Consider the following 16,603-nt stretch of genomic DNA (forward strand, 5'->3'; position numbering starts at 1 on the left):
TTAAGGTGTTTTTTAACAGATTGCTGGACATTCTCCTTCAGGATGTTTTGGTAGACAGCAGAACTCATGGTTCCATTTGTTTTCCATGGTTTCCTTTTCTGAAATGCTGTGTAATGGGACACACACCTTCTAGAAAGTTCAACTTTAGTCTCGTCAGTCCACAGAGTATTTTCCCAAACGTCTTGGGGATAATCAAGATGTTTTCTGGCAAAACTGAGACCAGCCTTGGAACTTTTTCTCCCAGTCTCTTTCTTATGTTAGAGTCACTGACACTGACCTTAACTGAGGCAAGTGAGGCCCACAGTTCTTTGGATGTTGTTCTGGGGTCTTTTGTGACCTCTTGGATGAGTCATTTCTTTAGTCATTAATTTTTCTCAGTCACTCCTGGGAAGGCTCACTTCAATCACTTTTTCAGGCAGGGCCATGTAGGTTTAGAACACCCCCACCCGCCCTTAATAATAAACAGCTTCATTAAGAAACTGCATGTTGTTTTTTCTAGTTTAATCTTGGTCTAATATTTAAATTTTTTGGATGATCTGAATCTGTACATTCGATAATTTTTAATCCTACAACTGTTTACAACTTGCATAGTTCCCATTTCTGTGTAACTGTATATCTCAGATTTCTGTAAAGTTATTTATTTCATATTCTGTATAGTTTTTCATATTTATATCCTGTTCATAGCCTGTACATAGCTTGTACTCACTACAGCCTGTACATACTTATAGTTATAGAATATTCACAACATACCTCATACCGTGTACATTATAACATAATAGACCCATTTCTGTAATATACTCACATATCTATATTATTGCTAATATATATTGTAATATATCTATATCACTAAAGCACTTCTGGATGGATGCAAACTGCATTTCGTTGCCCTGTTCCTGTGCATGTGCAATGACAATAAAGTTGAATTCTATTCTAATTCTAAACATAAGTGTGACAAAATACAAAAAAAATGAAACTCAAGAAGGAGCAAACACTTTTTCACACCAAAGTATACACATCAAAAATGTTGCATTTTTGAGAAAAACACTTCCATATTTGTTTGAGCTCTTGTTGGCAGAGTTAGGACCACATAAGAGAAACCATTTTAAAGAGCTGATTTACCCGGAGAAGCGTCTAAGTGTCTGAGCTAAAATAGTATTATTTTACCATCTCTATATCATTATATATTCAGTGCCGTTTTGAGCTACACTTGCTACCAAATGCATGGTCTGATTTATCAGATCTTTTTATTCGAATCCAAAAAATCAAGCTATAAATAAAAATAAATGTTGCAAATTCATCCAGAGAAATTACGCCATCAGTGTGATCAGCTGCATTATGAATAGGTAAGTCTGACAAATATTTTTAACACATGAAAAATTTGAACAGATTTTATGGCAAATTTTATGCCTCTGGTGGTTAAAGGCCTTTACCTTTAGATAGCACTGGTTTTGCTACACATCTCTCACCACAATGTAGCTAAAATAGCAACTGGTTAAGTGCACTGGTTGGTATTTCTAGTAAACTTACTATTGTTCTACACTAACATATGCCACAAACTGTAAGGTGGAACTCTGTGTATGTCAAAGCACATCTATAACCCAAATCTACAGTTTTTGTGTCATTATTTTTGGTCTTTTTGTTCTTGTTTCTTTCACTTTTCCTTTGGCATCATTTCAGGTAGCAGACCAGTTGATATACCCCACACAGAGTAGTAAAAGCACTACATAAGTACTAGTCCATTTATAATTTTGTCCCACATCACACATCCAAGTCTAGTCATGACAGATGGCCGTCCCTTCCTTTGCCTGCCTCTCATTGTTAAGAGGGATTTCTTCCTTCCTTTAGTTGCCAAGTGCTTGCTCATAGAGGTTCATCTGATTGTTGGAGTTTTCTCTCTAACACCACTGACACTCAAGGGTCTTTGCTTTGGAATATAAAGCACCTTAAGGCAACTGTTACTGTGAAATGGTGCTATATAAATGAAACTGAATTCAATACTATGAAGCCTGGTGTATACCATCAGAAGAATATAATTTGTGCTAAAGAGCTATATTTCATGTGTCCCTTTGTGGCTTTAAAGACCTTGATGTGCAGTAGCACTGTCTTGTGAAGTTGCTGTAGACACTGTGGAGCTTTTACTGGAAGAAATTTTGTTGATGTGTTTTTCTTTAGTTAGTCAGAGCTTCATTCTTTCTCTTTTTTTTCAGATGGGTAAAGAGGAATCATCCAGTAGAAAGACTGTAGTCTGCTCTCCATGGCTGGGGGCAGTACAAGCAATAATGTGTATGTGGGTGTGATCATGGTGTTGAAGCAGTGGAGCCAGACAGACTGCCGATATCTAGAATTAATGAAAGCAATGCACTACCTAATCCACTCTAAACCATCAAATTTCTTTCAGTTCAGTCTTTCTATCTCCCTTGTCTCTCTGTGTAACCCTATGGTTAGTGAGAGAGGAGGTAACAAAACACCCCGGTAACTGCATAGATAAGGGATGGTCTGAGATGAATAAGTGTGAGGGCTGTGCAGAGGCAGAAGAAAAGAGCAAAGAGGACTTGAGATGGGAAGTGGTGAAGAGGAAGATAGTGGGTAGATGGCTTCACAGGCACCACCGAAAGCTTCTGATTGTCCCATGATAATTGTAAAAAGGTCAGTCCTCCTCCTCGCCCAGAATGCGGAGCAAAAGATATGTGCAAACACAGAGACACACATACGTATGAGTCTGCACACTCTGTCCTCTCCTGCTACCGTGCTCTTTAGGGTGACACAGCTGGCTTTGGAGAGTTCTGCGGATTAGCTCTTTAAATATCACGGCATTGTGATACAAAGATGGAAGACATGAAAGGAAGAAAGGCTGGATAAGTGCTGAAGACGGGAGCATTTGATGGTTGATCTTAGTCAGGAAGTCAGTGATCCTCAGGCTGGATAAAGGTTGTTCCTTGTGGCTAAGTTAGAGTCAGTAATAATGTTAAGGCTCATAATATTAAAAACAAAGCTTTTGCTAGATAGAAAATAAAGGTTAAAGCAACCAACATGCCAGAGTGGAATGGTGGTAGATACCAAAAAAGGTCTTCTATGGGCTCCGTTTTTACACAGAGTGAATAAAACTCTGTGCCCCCCCACCACACACACACACACACACACACACAACATCCTGTTGTTGTTTAATTCTGCCAGCTCTCTGTGCTCCAGAACAAGTGTCTGCAGTACATTAACATGTGCCATTTCTCAGTGGAATGAGATCACAGCAGCCAGGGAACAGCTGTTTATAGGACTATTCAACTTGTCTACTATTTTATAGTCATTCTGTCTCTGTGACATTTATGAAGGGATAATGCCATATGTCTTGGAGGGATACCTGCTCGCAAGGAAAGCTTGGGCGATAACTTGTAGCTTGAAGAGATAATTAAGACTGCCTGGCTAGACTAGCTTTGGTCATACACCCAACAATAATAACACTTACAAAGCTGCACTGAAAACTAAGCAAGAACATGCAGTTCAGCGAACAGAATTTGTAGTCTTAAGTGAATTGCTTAGCTGGTTGCTGTCAGATGGATAACAATCACAATATTTTTTTTAAAAGATATTAATGGCTTGATTTATGTTATAAAGGTCAATGCAAATTCTAAACTGCTGACTCTTGCTCAAAAACTACAGTATGAGATCAATGCTGATTTAAATCAGCTGATTAAGCACGATCATGACTAGAGAAAGGAAAGATAAAAAAAGAAGAAGAACAGAAGAAAACAAAAATAAGGAACCAAAAGAGCAGCTGGAGACTAACACAGGATCAATAATATTGACAGACTTGAAGGAATATGGGAAACATCCAAGACACCCCAGCATGCACGTAGACACACATGGATTTATTGCATAATCATTAACATTAGAAAAGAGCAAGTCAAAGTCAGTCCAGCTGTTATGCCTCATTTAGTGTGGGATGCACAAGCCAACGGAATGACTTTCGATCTACTTGTGGTTAGTGATTACGCCAATGATCTGAAGCACTGAGCACTGAAAGCTGAACCACATGCTGGCTGTGGACACCATTATTTGTCTAACTGTTGAAACAGCACGTCAAATGTTGGATACACAAGTGGACATCAGAGTTCAACAAGCTTGAACATTTCTGATTGTGGGGTCAGCAGCTGCTGGAGGACTCGGTTGCAGTGCCGACTAAATAAAATAAAAGTTCCAGCCGTGTGGAACGAGTATTACAAGACGACCTCATGAGATGAATGAATCACTCCCTGGCCTCTGCATTTTATGAAATACATTAGCATAGCATAGTAAGAGTTGCTGAATTTGCTAAAACAGTGCTGCTGTAGATCTGGTTGCATAAAAGGCTACAAGAAAATTACTGGCATGGGGATTTAGGCTATATTTAGGTTTATGTCTCTTTTTATGTGGTACTTTCTCAAATATTAATTGTACTTTGCACTGCACCTCGTTCTTTTTTTGATTCACAGAAGATCTGGTTTAATTGCTGAAAATAATGTAGTAGTGAGATTTAGGCCCAGAGCTTTTTGAGGCGGTTCTTTTGGACTAAATGCTTGCTAACAATAACAGTACATGTGCTATAAAAAAAAAATAGCCACACTTTGGTCACATCAGATCAAACAGTCAAGGGTTTCGGGTGTCACAATCCCAAATCATCTCTGAAAATGTTCATCCAAACTTTTAATACAGCCCATCCAATAGAAACAGACAAGTAAATGTCCAGTTTAAAGAACTACTATCACTTTTTCACATAAGGTTTGGAAACGTTTTTCCTTAGTAAATTAAATCAGTGTCCTAAAAACACATTTTGTATTCACTCAGGTTATATTTGTCTAGTATTAACCCTTTCACGCATATTGGTCACTACAGTGGACAGTTATTCAAAGGCTGTTTTCTTGTATTTGTGTCAGTGTTGATGGTATAATTGCACATAAACCACTACACTGGACACTGATGTGTCACTCCATACCCTGCCACCCACTGGTCGTTTAATGTTACTATATATGTATGACATGTTTCATTGTAATTATTATTTAACCCTTTCATGCATGAATTATGACAACCTCAATCAGTATTTTTTTCTCAAGTATATTTATTCATCTTTTCATGCTTAAAAATGAATAAAAATGATGAAAGAAAATCCTGATTGAGGTTGTCATAATTCATCCATGAAAGGGTTAAAATTTGTTTGACAATGTGAATCATTTAAGTGTGACAAATATGCCAAAATTAAGAAATCAGGAACGGAGAAAATCCTTTTTACAGCACTGTAGGCATACAATACTGATGCTGTTTATTTTCCAAAGTCTAAAAAGCTGTAGCCATAAATGCCCTTGATCACTGATTTGTCTCTGTTTGTACCAATCCTGCCTCTTTATTCTGCCACAAAGGAACAGACACTATCCATGGCAAGAACTAGAAAAATAAATTGCAGGTAGTACCTGCTTATTTTTTAAAGGGGCTATTCAGAAAAAAATACGGCACATACTCCATTAATCACAGAGACAACACTTCTGATTTTACTTTCCTGATTCCTCTCTATTGTACCCACTGCTATATGAACTACAACGTTCAACAACACTGGGGAAGTTAGGAAAAAATGTTTTTTAAAAGAATGTTCATATATATTGTATTTACAAACAAAATACCTCTTTTTTTAATCATATCACATATTTATTTGAACATGACGTATGCTGTTTGATTATCCTTTACAACTGTGTTGTGTCTGCTCACTATCTCACCCTTTTGCTCTCATCTTATTTTGTTCCACTGCTAGCTGTTCACTGTCATTTAAGTTGTTTAATGGTATCAGGGAAAGTGATGTTGAGCAAGTCAGAAGCATTATGTCAGGTGCTTCCTGATTCCCCATTACATGCAAGGTGTCCTTTAACATTGGTGCTCTGACGTTCCAGTCATGGGTACTTTGGCCACTGAGAAATAATGACCACATTTTTCAAATGTTAAAAACCCCATATGGGGGTTGTTTCCTTGTTGACCCTGGTTTTTATTTATTACTTGCTGGATAGGGTTCGGCCCTTAATTCTACTGCAAATATGCTTAGTTAGCTTTAAGCTCTAAAATCAATACACTCTTGGTTAGGGTCATAGTTTGAAGCAACCCTGCTGATTCACAAAATGATGAGTTGAGATCACGTTCACTTAACCCAAGGACACCTTGTGCGTAAATAAGCTGACTGAGTAAAAATTCAAAATACCAACAGAAATGGTAAAAAAAAGGAAATTATGAGGGCAGCATCTGAGGGTCACTCAATATCCCAAATTTCCCTTATTCCTGTAAGATTGAAGAAAACCTTAGATTATTTGTTATGACAGTGTTAAAGGAAAAAGTTGTGAAACTTTTTAGAATGTCAAATATTTGCCATCAGAGAAAATATACTGCCTCCTTCCATCCTTTAGTTATTAATTGGTATTATTAATGAAGTAAGCAGTTTCTATGGGCTTCGGACAGGGTTTTTTTTTTTTACATTGTGGATTTCATCTTTAAAAAACCCTAGAAACTGTTTTCCCTCAGGGATTGCTATTAGATCTATATACATCTAAAGTGTACTTTTTCTTAGTTGTTGAAGTGGTGGAGAATTTCGCTTGAACTCTATGCACACTCCAAAAAACCCCAGCAGCGCAGAGCAGATGTAATTTAATATTAGTTATATAAGGTTCAAGTTCAAAGTCTGTCAAGTGTACATGATTAGATAAAACCTCTCCACAGGCTATGAGAAAGTGAATCAGGTAGGATTTTATATGAAATGTAAGATATTCTGAATCTAATATTAATCTGCATTTGTACAGTGAGAGAAATAATTAAATATCTTAATTTTAATGGATACAGACAAAAAACCCCAAGGAAAACACGTAAAAGTTATGAATTGATTTGCATGTCATTGAATAAAATATAATATATATCACCTAGAAAAACACAACTTGTTGGCAAACACAGTAGGATGTTTCTTGTAGTTGGCCACCTCGTTTGCTCACATCTCAGGAGGGATTTTGGTCCACTCTCATCTTTACAGAAACTCTGTAAATCTTTCATATTTCTTGGCTTCTGTTTGGCAATTTAAAGCTTCAGCTCAGTCCACAGATTTTCTATGCGATTGACCTTGGAGGGCACTCCATGACCTTCATGTGTTTCTTTTTTAGCCACTCCTTTTGTGCCTTGCTGTAATGTTGTGGGTCATTGTCAAGCTAGAAAGCCCATCCATAACATATCTTTAGTGTTCTGGTCTGATGTCCTTGTCTAAGATCTTATGATACATGGTCCCTCAATGCAGTGAACTCATCCTGCCCTTAGCAGAAAAACATCTCTAAAGCATCATGTTTCCACCTCTGTGCTTGACTGTAGGAACAGTGTTCTTGTGATGGTCTTGTAACCCATTCCAACCTTGTGCAGGTCTACAATCTTGTCCCTGGCAGTCTTTGATAGCTCTTTGGTCTTGCCCATGATGGTGGAGAGGTTGGAGTGGAAGACGGGGCATCAAATACTTATTTCACTCAATGACATGCAAATCAGTTCATAACTTTTATCTAATGTGATTTTTTTTCTGGATTTTTGTTGATATCCTCTCTCTCTAAAATATTAGAGACTGTTCGATTTCTTCTAAATGAGCAAACTTACACATCTAGCAGGAGATCAAATAACACTGCAAATCTACAATCAATCACATACACACTCTTTTAAGTAGCTTAAGGAGCCATTAAACCTTCAATTCATAAAAGCACTGTCTTAGACTGGCCGATCAACCAAATTCTGTGTTTCATAAAAATCTAATTGGATTGGGGTGAAAAGCCCGCCCTTATATTACGATTCTTGTCATGTGCAGTGACCCTGCTTCCTGGTATCGCTCGTCTGAGCCCCGCGAGTCTGCCACTTTTCCATCCACGGCAAATTTACTTTGTCTGATCATTTGTTTTCCAATTACGACCCTGTCCCTGCTAGCAGAAAATTGTCAGCTTTGGTTATGTGAACCTGCTCTTGGGTCTGTAACCAGGGGCAATGTTTGAAGCTTGGAACATTTTCATACCCATTAAAAGATGAAGGTGGGGTGAATTATTATCCCGCAGAGCTGATTGGGTTTTGTGGGGGTTGCTGTAGGTTGCTGCTTGTAATGTCATTATAGTACCACAAACAAAGAGACATTGTCCTGTCCTCTTAGTAAACAACTATAGTTAGAGTACAAAAAGAGTGGATAAAACTAGTAAAAGCTGAACAGTCGGATATTTGCAAATCAGAATCAAACGTACACCTAGTTAACCTGTATGCTGCATTCACTTGTTTGAGCACATCTCCGTTCATTATTTGATCAAAATTTCAAAGTAAATAAAAAGTCCCAGTATTTGTTCACAGTAACACATTCACTGTAATTGCCAGAAACCTACGCCTTCAGCACTGCAAGGCAATTTAGATGAAAGATGCTGAAGTGAACTTAAAGGAGAAGATTACACCCACACAGCAGGGAAATACAATAGATGAGCATAACAATGGCATCAACACTGAATGGGACTTTGAGAGGCAGAGCAAAGGACAAAATAGCAGGTAATGAAAGCAACAGAATCAATGTTTGGCCATAACCGTCGCATTAGCTGTGATGAATGAGACCGCCGTCAGAAACTCTGGAAGCCGGCACAGGACGTTCCAATGATCAAGCAGTGAATAATCGGACACGATGGATTCTGGGAAGGAGAGGCAATTTGCTGCCATGGATCCCAGAAGAGCAACATCAATTCAGATATTGACCTTTAAAGATGCTGTTAATGGATGATATCTTCAGTTCATAGCTGGATGATAAGTTCTTGTGTGTGGTGAAATTGCACTGTGATGCATTTCATCCACTGACAGCCTGTAGCAGTTATCTGCGGTTGGGTTTCACATCTCACAGTAAGGAGGTTCAAAATGGAGAGGGCAGTTAAAAAACTCCAGCACTGGTGAAATGGATTGAGCTACAACATTAAATGTATCCAAGTACATGCTGTATACAACACTCCATCAACATTTACTGTCACTTTTTGGGTGACGGACAGCTGAGAAGCTCAGACATTCACAGCTTGATGAAAAAGCATGCAAAAATTCAACCCCCACATTCATGCAAGGAAACAAAGACACCATAGGAAATCCAATTGTGAGAACTCATTCTGCATGCATGTATAAAATAGACTCTTTAAACAAGAAAATTCTGTCAACCAGCTGTGGCTTTGAAAAAGCCAAACTGAGAGACTTGGCATTTTGATCGATAATAAATTCTCCTTTTTGTCCTTGATGCACAACTGCGTGTTTGTATTGCTCTTATTGTTTTATAAGCGATTCATAAAAGAAAAACAACTTAGGGATTTGAACAAGGCTTGAAAAGGCCAACCGTTACCCCGAAAAAGTGTGCAGCTGCTGTATAACAGCCAAGTGTGAACATCAGAATAAATGTTTTAATGAGACTGTTATCGCCAAGATTATTTCCTGGCTGTGATTTGCTTTTCTGAGACAGTGTGTAGATATAAATAGGCAGGAAAAACTACAGGCAGAGAAATTATGTTGCAAATGCTTAAGGGCATAATAAGACAAAGAAAATCATAATAAATACCTGAATTCGAGCGTTAAGTGGTAACTTTAGAAAGAAAATCAGTATTTTGATGTGACGTAAGCTAATATTCTGTCTTATCAGAGGTTTGCTGGTACTGTATGACAATAACAGAGCTAGTGCAGACGAAATATCATTTACCGCTTTTCACTGTAATTTTAAATATGACGCCCAAAGACATGTTAGTACAAGCGAGTTAGGACATCAAAGTAAACCCATCAGAGAAATAACACAAACTTTAGGAGTGGCCAAATCAAGAATCTGCATTCTTAAAGAGAATGAATGCACTGGCCAGTTCAAGTGCATGATGACAAAATTATTTCAATGCTTAAGAAAAATAGCTTCCTAAAACAATCCAAGTGAGGATATATACAGGAAGTAGGTGTATCAAGGTCAAGGTCTACAATCAAGAGACACCTTCATGAATGGAAACAATGAGGGTTTACAACAACATGCAAACCACTGATTACACTCTTTGGTCATGCAAAGAGTGTAGTAGAACTGGGCCACTAGTGTTCATTGATGTTGTGACTCCTGACAGATTGTACAATGCTGCCCACTTTCAGCCAAATAATTCAAAAATGATTGCAAAAGCAACACAAGAGTTTCATGAGGAAGAGAAATGTGATAGTCTTCAATGGGCAAGTCAGTCACACCTGATTTTAACTCAACAGAGAATACCTTACAGTTAGTAAATACAAAACTGAATGCAGAGAGACCCACAAATAAGGAACAACTGAAAGTGGCTGCAGTAAAGGCCTGGCAGAGCATAACAAAGGAGGAAGCACAGCAGCTGGTGATACCCATGGGTTTTAAACTTCACACAGTCTCTGACTACAACAGATTTTCATCCAAATAACAATATTTCTATTTGAAGCTATATTAGTTTGTCCTATAACTTATAGGACTATAAATAAAAATGACTTCAATTCAATTTCTAAACACAAAAGGCAATACTTTTATCAAACACCTTGAAGTAAAGCTGAAAGTCTGCATTTCAGTTTCAACTTGTTTCTTTGACCTAAAAATCGATTGTGGTGTGATCTGGGAGCACAAAATTTACTCCTGCTTTATCTGGTATTTCGTTTTCAGACATTTTGGCACATCCAAGGCCATTATTAATTTGTTTTAAGCACCACAGCCATTTCCTGATATCTAAGTAGTATGTGCCATGTAATTGAACTAAGATGTTCCATGTTGAGATAATTAGTCAAGTTTTAAGCCACAAATCCAAAATTAGTTAAGAAATGTATGTATGGGTCTGACTATCAGCAGATATAGCTTCCCAGCGCCTACAGGGACCATTCACAATTCCAGTTAAAAAGGGGAGTAATGAACAGCTTAACATTGAGGCTGATACCTTTTCATCAGGCCTCTCAGCTAGAAAAAGTTGATGAGTTCACAGAATTGTTTCTACTGTAATCTCATGAGCCAAAAGCCTCGTACCCACAGGAAAACTTCAAAAAAACCTAGATTTAATAGGGAAAAATATCACCGTTTCTCACTCTTCCTGATTACCTCCTGCTCTCATCTTTGCAGCTGTCCCAATTAAAGAGAGACAACTTCACATTCTTTGAAGTGAAAAACTGCTTAAGATTTTTAAGTGCACTTAAGACTCAGCTGAAGTAAAACAAGGCATGCTGTTTCTCACGAAATGTATTCCTGTAATTTCCTTTCCAGACACCATACAAAACAAATGCAATAGAAATGACTTTTTGCATTAACATTTGTGTATGCTGCTTGTGAACTCTTTTACAAAGACTTCATTCGATATGTTCACGTTCTGCCTTGCAGCAGGAGCTTGTAGCTTACCTTGTACAATGAGGTAGACCTGTGAGGTCTTGGGCTGCTGCTTAGTCTGTATGGAACAGGTGTACGAGCCTTCATCATACACATCCACCTAACACATTAAAACAGAATATTAGTTATTAGTGTAAAACAACATTTAATTGGTTGCGACAATGCTACTGGGAGAATGTGTACATTTTAAATAGATGATATCTTTTTCCTAGTAGCAAACGCATACAGTAAATACATTAAGCCAAAAGCAAAAAAGAAACGTGGGTGGTAGATGTTAATTTAAATGAACAGATAAATATTGGATTGTTGTATGTTAACATGTTTGAATGTTTAAACTACAGTTGTCCATTTTCTAAAAAATATAAGTGTACTGCTACGTTTATTGGCCAGACACTGTCCACCCCCACTGAGCGGACAATGAAATGTTGGTAATGTTGGCATGACTGTTTTCAACTGAATATGCACCCATATATTTAAAGATTAAAGCTTTAATTTATCTTGCTCTGATTGCAGTTTATGTACACCGTGGTTTAGCTACACAGTACATGTCGATACCATGCACCTGAAAAAATGCATGCTAGAAATCCCATTTCCCTAAGTATATTTATATTGTTCTTTATCTGACATTAAATGTACAATATACCCACTAACAACAGTAAACTTAGTCATACGTTAATGTGTCAAATGCTTCATGCCCTGGAGGACGGGGCTGTGGCCCCCCACACCCTCTAGCGGATCATTACATGAAGGAACCTTTTAAAAACAAGCCCGCTCATGCTCACAGGTGCACACATGGGTGCTCACACACACAAACGACACCCTTTTTGGCTCCTACCTCAAAGCACACTGTGCGCTGTCGATATTACGTGCTGCACAATAATGTTTAATATTTAGTATTTACAGTTATATTCCCATATATCATCGTGATGTTGTTTATTCTATTGCTCTCGTTTTCTTCTGCTTGTTTTCTTTTTTCTTTCTCAACAGGTGATCCAGGTGATTGATATATGTATTTTTTTTGTCTCTTCTCCGCTGTTTTTTCCCCCTCTTCCTTTCTCCCTTTTCTTTTCCTGATTCAAGTCTGTCCCATATCTAGCAAGTGAAAATAATAAATAAATAAAATAAACAATAAAAGGTGAATCAAATGGACCATTACGGCAAGGCTGGGATGGTCCATTTGGTAAAGTAAATCTGTTGGGCATCTTTCTTTGCCTTTAGACAATAATTCTGATGGCAAAAGAACCAAACGGGACAGGCAAAAAAAAAAAAAAAGAGTGTCAAATGATATCAAATGATGATGTTCTAAACATCATAACTAGGAGACATCAAAATGTAGTAAATTAAATATTTACAAAATTAGATGTTACTGTTGTGAAATTAAAATGAGGAGATTCTTAAAAAGGTCTTATGTGCAAGAATGCTTGTAGGCAGTTACTAGGCAACTTGATACTGTCATAATTGTTAGGGTACCTGGGATGTTGAGTCAGTGTTTTGTGTTTTTGGTTGTTTGAGTCTTGTTTATTCATACTTGTTTTCTCTGTGTGAATTGTTTCCTAGTTGCATTTCTGTATTTGTAGTTCAGATTGTCTAGTTAGTTATTAGGTTCCTTTTCATGCCCTGGTCTCGCCTGCGTGTCCTGTTTGTCTTGGTCTTGCCTCTGTGTGTCCTCTGTCAGGTCAGTCTAGTCTTCATGTTTATCTGCCTGTTTCCCTGGTCATGTCTCTGTGTGTCCGTCTCGTTCCTTGCTCTCTTGTCCTCTCTCTCCTCACTTTTTTCCCAGTGTTTCATCTGTCTCATACTTCCTGTTTTAGTTTGACAGTCTCTTGTCTGGTGTGTGTCATGTTCAGCTGTGCTTCCCCTGTCTCGTTAGTTAGATTATGTTCCCCCATGTGGTTTGTTCCTTTGTTTGACCTTGTGTGTATGTCTGCGTCTGCCCCGATCTACCTCATTCTTGCAGGTTAAGGAACTAAACCTGCCTGTTTAGTTCCTAGTTTCTTCCAGTTTGCTTTCATGTATTTTGTAATCAGCAATAAAGCTGTGTTTTGAGTTAGTCCCGCCACTAAGAGTCTGCATTCTGGGTCCTCAATCCTGCCTGCTTCATGACACATAATATTTCATATCGATAAGAACCTTCAGGGGCCTAAGACGGACCTGTTTTAGTTGCTCAACTCCTGATCATGTAGAGAGAGTTCACAGGCATGCACACAGCCTGATACAGACTTTATGACAATACAGCAAGATTCAAATGAAAAGAGATTACCAAGATAAATAGCTATCTGAGCATATATTAGCCCTGAGAGTGAGAAACCATGATGTATGACTGGTATTTTTGTTGTATTTTGCTGTTCCCCACAATGCTTGAGTTCCCTCCTTCCTTATCCTGCTACTGTAATTGTGGAGCAGTCTGTGTGTCTGACTAATCCTTACTCCAAATTCCCTCAATCCCATCCAAACTTAAATCAGGGGCAGCCCCGGATTTAAGTTTGGATGGGAATTAGGGATTGAGAGATTTTGCATGTGGTGATTGTTATTGTTGTCTTTTGTAATTTCTCCTAAAAACAAAAAAGCAAGTCACTTCCCATGTCACAAAAATGCTGAGTCATTTTAAACTGACATCCTCTTTAATCTGAATTACACTTCACTCAAAGAAAGTATTTATGAAAGACCAAGAACTGCACACTGATTAACCACTATCAGAATTTTCTCATCAAACCAATAAAAACCAAACAAATATTTGTTACATAACTATGAGATTACTTTTATTCATTTCATTTTTCATATATTTTGTTTATATATATTGTTGCTTTTAGTGAAAGTAGAAAAGGTTCCTGAACGATCCCTTCACTGAATATTTTTCTGCCTCTTAAATATCATTTTTGCTTTGTCATTGCAAACTCTGAAGTACTTTGTTTCGGCTTATTCATACTTTAAGTCTGTTTAAATGTGGTTACCATGACTATTTCACTTACTTATTACATTACATTTTATATATTATATTACATATTAAATGTCAATGCTGTTAGGTGACTTGAAAGTAGAATCATTAAAGCAGGACAGGAAATAGTGTTTGTAAGCCCCATTAAAGAAATGGATCGAGGAAAGCACTTACAAACAGTTGTGATACTGAAATGACTAAATAATAGTTGGTTTTTTTGTTGTTTGTTTTGAATGAAGTACAAAATGCTGGCATTAAGAAACTGAAAAAATTGACAGACCATCAGTTTTATTCTCAGCTGAAATTGTTGCGGGGAAGGCATATGAACTTTATTGTAGTTTAATGTGTGCTTTTTTCTCCCTTCAGATTCTAAAAATGTCAGATTTATGGCCACACCGCCAGTCACCCCTATCCATGTCCCCATAAAATAGCAGAGCAACTCTGTCTCATGCAAATTACTTTTAGATATTAGGAATGCAAAACAGCAAATATGTTTGGAAATAAATGTATTGGAGCCTAGGTTATGTTTTCCATTAACATAATGAGGAAATGTTGTGAATTAATGGACTTGGCAAAGTCCAAAATGTTGATTTCCTGAGTAAATCAACAAAATGTGTTTTATCCTATTATAATGCAATCTCATCATTAAAAAAAATTTGTGATTTTGATGTGTCCATGGTTATGCACACCATTGTTGTCTTGGCTAAGCGACTTGAAGAACAGGGCAGGATGTGTTTACCTCATTGTCATTCAAACAACATTGCTTTCGTTGCCTAAAGCGAACCACACTCGGGACTCAGAATGCAAATGCCCGTCACTTATGCCAAGTCTTGCACTTTGTATAACCTCTGCAGTTGTATGTAGCTTTGCTTTGCTTGCTCTCTATAGCCTTTCCAAATTTTACATTTGAGACTATATACACTACATGTTATGTTCTGCCCTTCTGTCATGCTGACAGTAATAAGGTAAGTTTAAAATAAATATTTCTATTTGAAAGTATCTCCAATATAGAGATGAATAAGTTGATGGAATAAGTAGATTTTTAATGCTTAGCCCCTTTACTCTGTCTTTGTTTTATGCTAAAATAAAATGAATTCCGGCTCCAGTTTCATATTTAGCTGGCAACCAAGTTTCCCGATATGTCAAACTACTTCTTCAGCGCTAATTTATGCTAGGAAAGATTTTTTTTGAAGGGGATGTGAAAACACTCCTGTCTTCCCATCCCGTCACTGCTTATGTTTATACTTGTAAAAGCATGCAGACAGTGAAAAATCAAAAATTAAGAATGTAGTTTAAAAAAAGTCCCTCTGACTGAACCTGCTGCATAAATAAATGAATAAATGAATAGATTAATATTTAACAACATCTGCTGCTAAAAAAAGAATAAATTTAAGTCAAAGTGTGTGTGTAATAAGGTTGTGTTTCATGACTTGTTGAATAACATCCCTGAAACTAAAAAAAAAGAAATTCTCTTCCACATCTAAATGCAAATGACAACCCAACTCAGCTCTGGTTGAATCAGTTTTGCACAATAATTCAGTTCAGCTTTTAAATCTCTATTGTCAACATTACCTTTTGTATGCGCAGACTGTACTCCAGCTGTCCTTTAGTGACCAGATCTACTCTGGGGTCCAGGGACCACTTGTCCTGGCCGGCAAAGATGATGTTGGATCTATTGAGCCAAGCCACCTTGGAGACTTTGTCATCAACATAACACCTGCAGCGAGAACAAAAACAGGTTAGGTGAGAAATAGCAAGACCCGGTTCTTCATTACGAGGGGAAACAAATGGATGCAACTTTTTTCCATTTCATGATATGTAATCCTATTAGGCAAAATGAAGTGTGGAGTTTTGTAGATAGGGAAAGCAAACAAATCACAGCAATTATGCAATCCAGTGAGTAGGCGGGGGTGTATGGAAGTCAAAGGTGGTTTGAGTAAGGTTTACACAAACAGTTGTGCTGAAATAATAAGCCAAGCTGGTTATGTTTTAATATAGTTCAGCACTGCTATGTTTGATACCACTGACTAACAAAGACTGTTAAGTTAAGCAGACACCTAAGGCCTCTACTAATTCCAATGTCTTGGAGTAAAAACCAAAGTGAACGACCATTTTTTCTCTTCTCCTCCCACACACCCCCTTGTACAGCCTCCTGAACCCTTCACTTTCTTTACCACCCTTTTTCTCTGATGAATACATCTCCTTTAACAGTATGTTATTCCTGTGGATAAGAAGGGACACCGGTATCCTCTTGTTTACTTCTTGTTGCATGCTGTCAGCGCATTACA

At 37.6% G+C, this 16,603-nt stretch overlaps 1 protein-coding gene across 2 annotated transcripts in view; it reads right to left on the reverse strand.

Moving 5' to 3' along the window:
* lsamp (limbic system associated membrane protein) overlaps positions 1-16,603 on the reverse strand; it is a 464,480-nt gene that overhangs the window by 63,586 nt on the left and 384,291 nt on the right. For both annotated transcript variants that reach the window (XM_085245205.1, XM_085245204.1), the window contains 2 exons: positions 15,888-16,032; positions 11,393-11,480 (listed from right to left, as the gene is read on the reverse strand). In XM_085245205.1, coding sequence (XP_085101331.1) covers positions 11,393-11,480; positions 15,888-16,032 — 233 coding nt within the window. The remainder of the gene's footprint in view (positions 1-11,392; positions 11,481-15,887; positions 16,033-16,603) is intronic.

The sequence above is a fragment of the Mchenga conophoros genome, linkage group LG14, assembly GCF_057382185.1.
Source record: "Mchenga conophoros isolate Kocher_MC1m ecotype Shallow Benthic linkage group LG14, M_conophoros_male_GT1.1, whole genome shotgun sequence".
NCBI lineage: Eukaryota > Metazoa > Chordata > Actinopteri > Cichliformes > Cichlidae > Mchenga > Mchenga conophoros.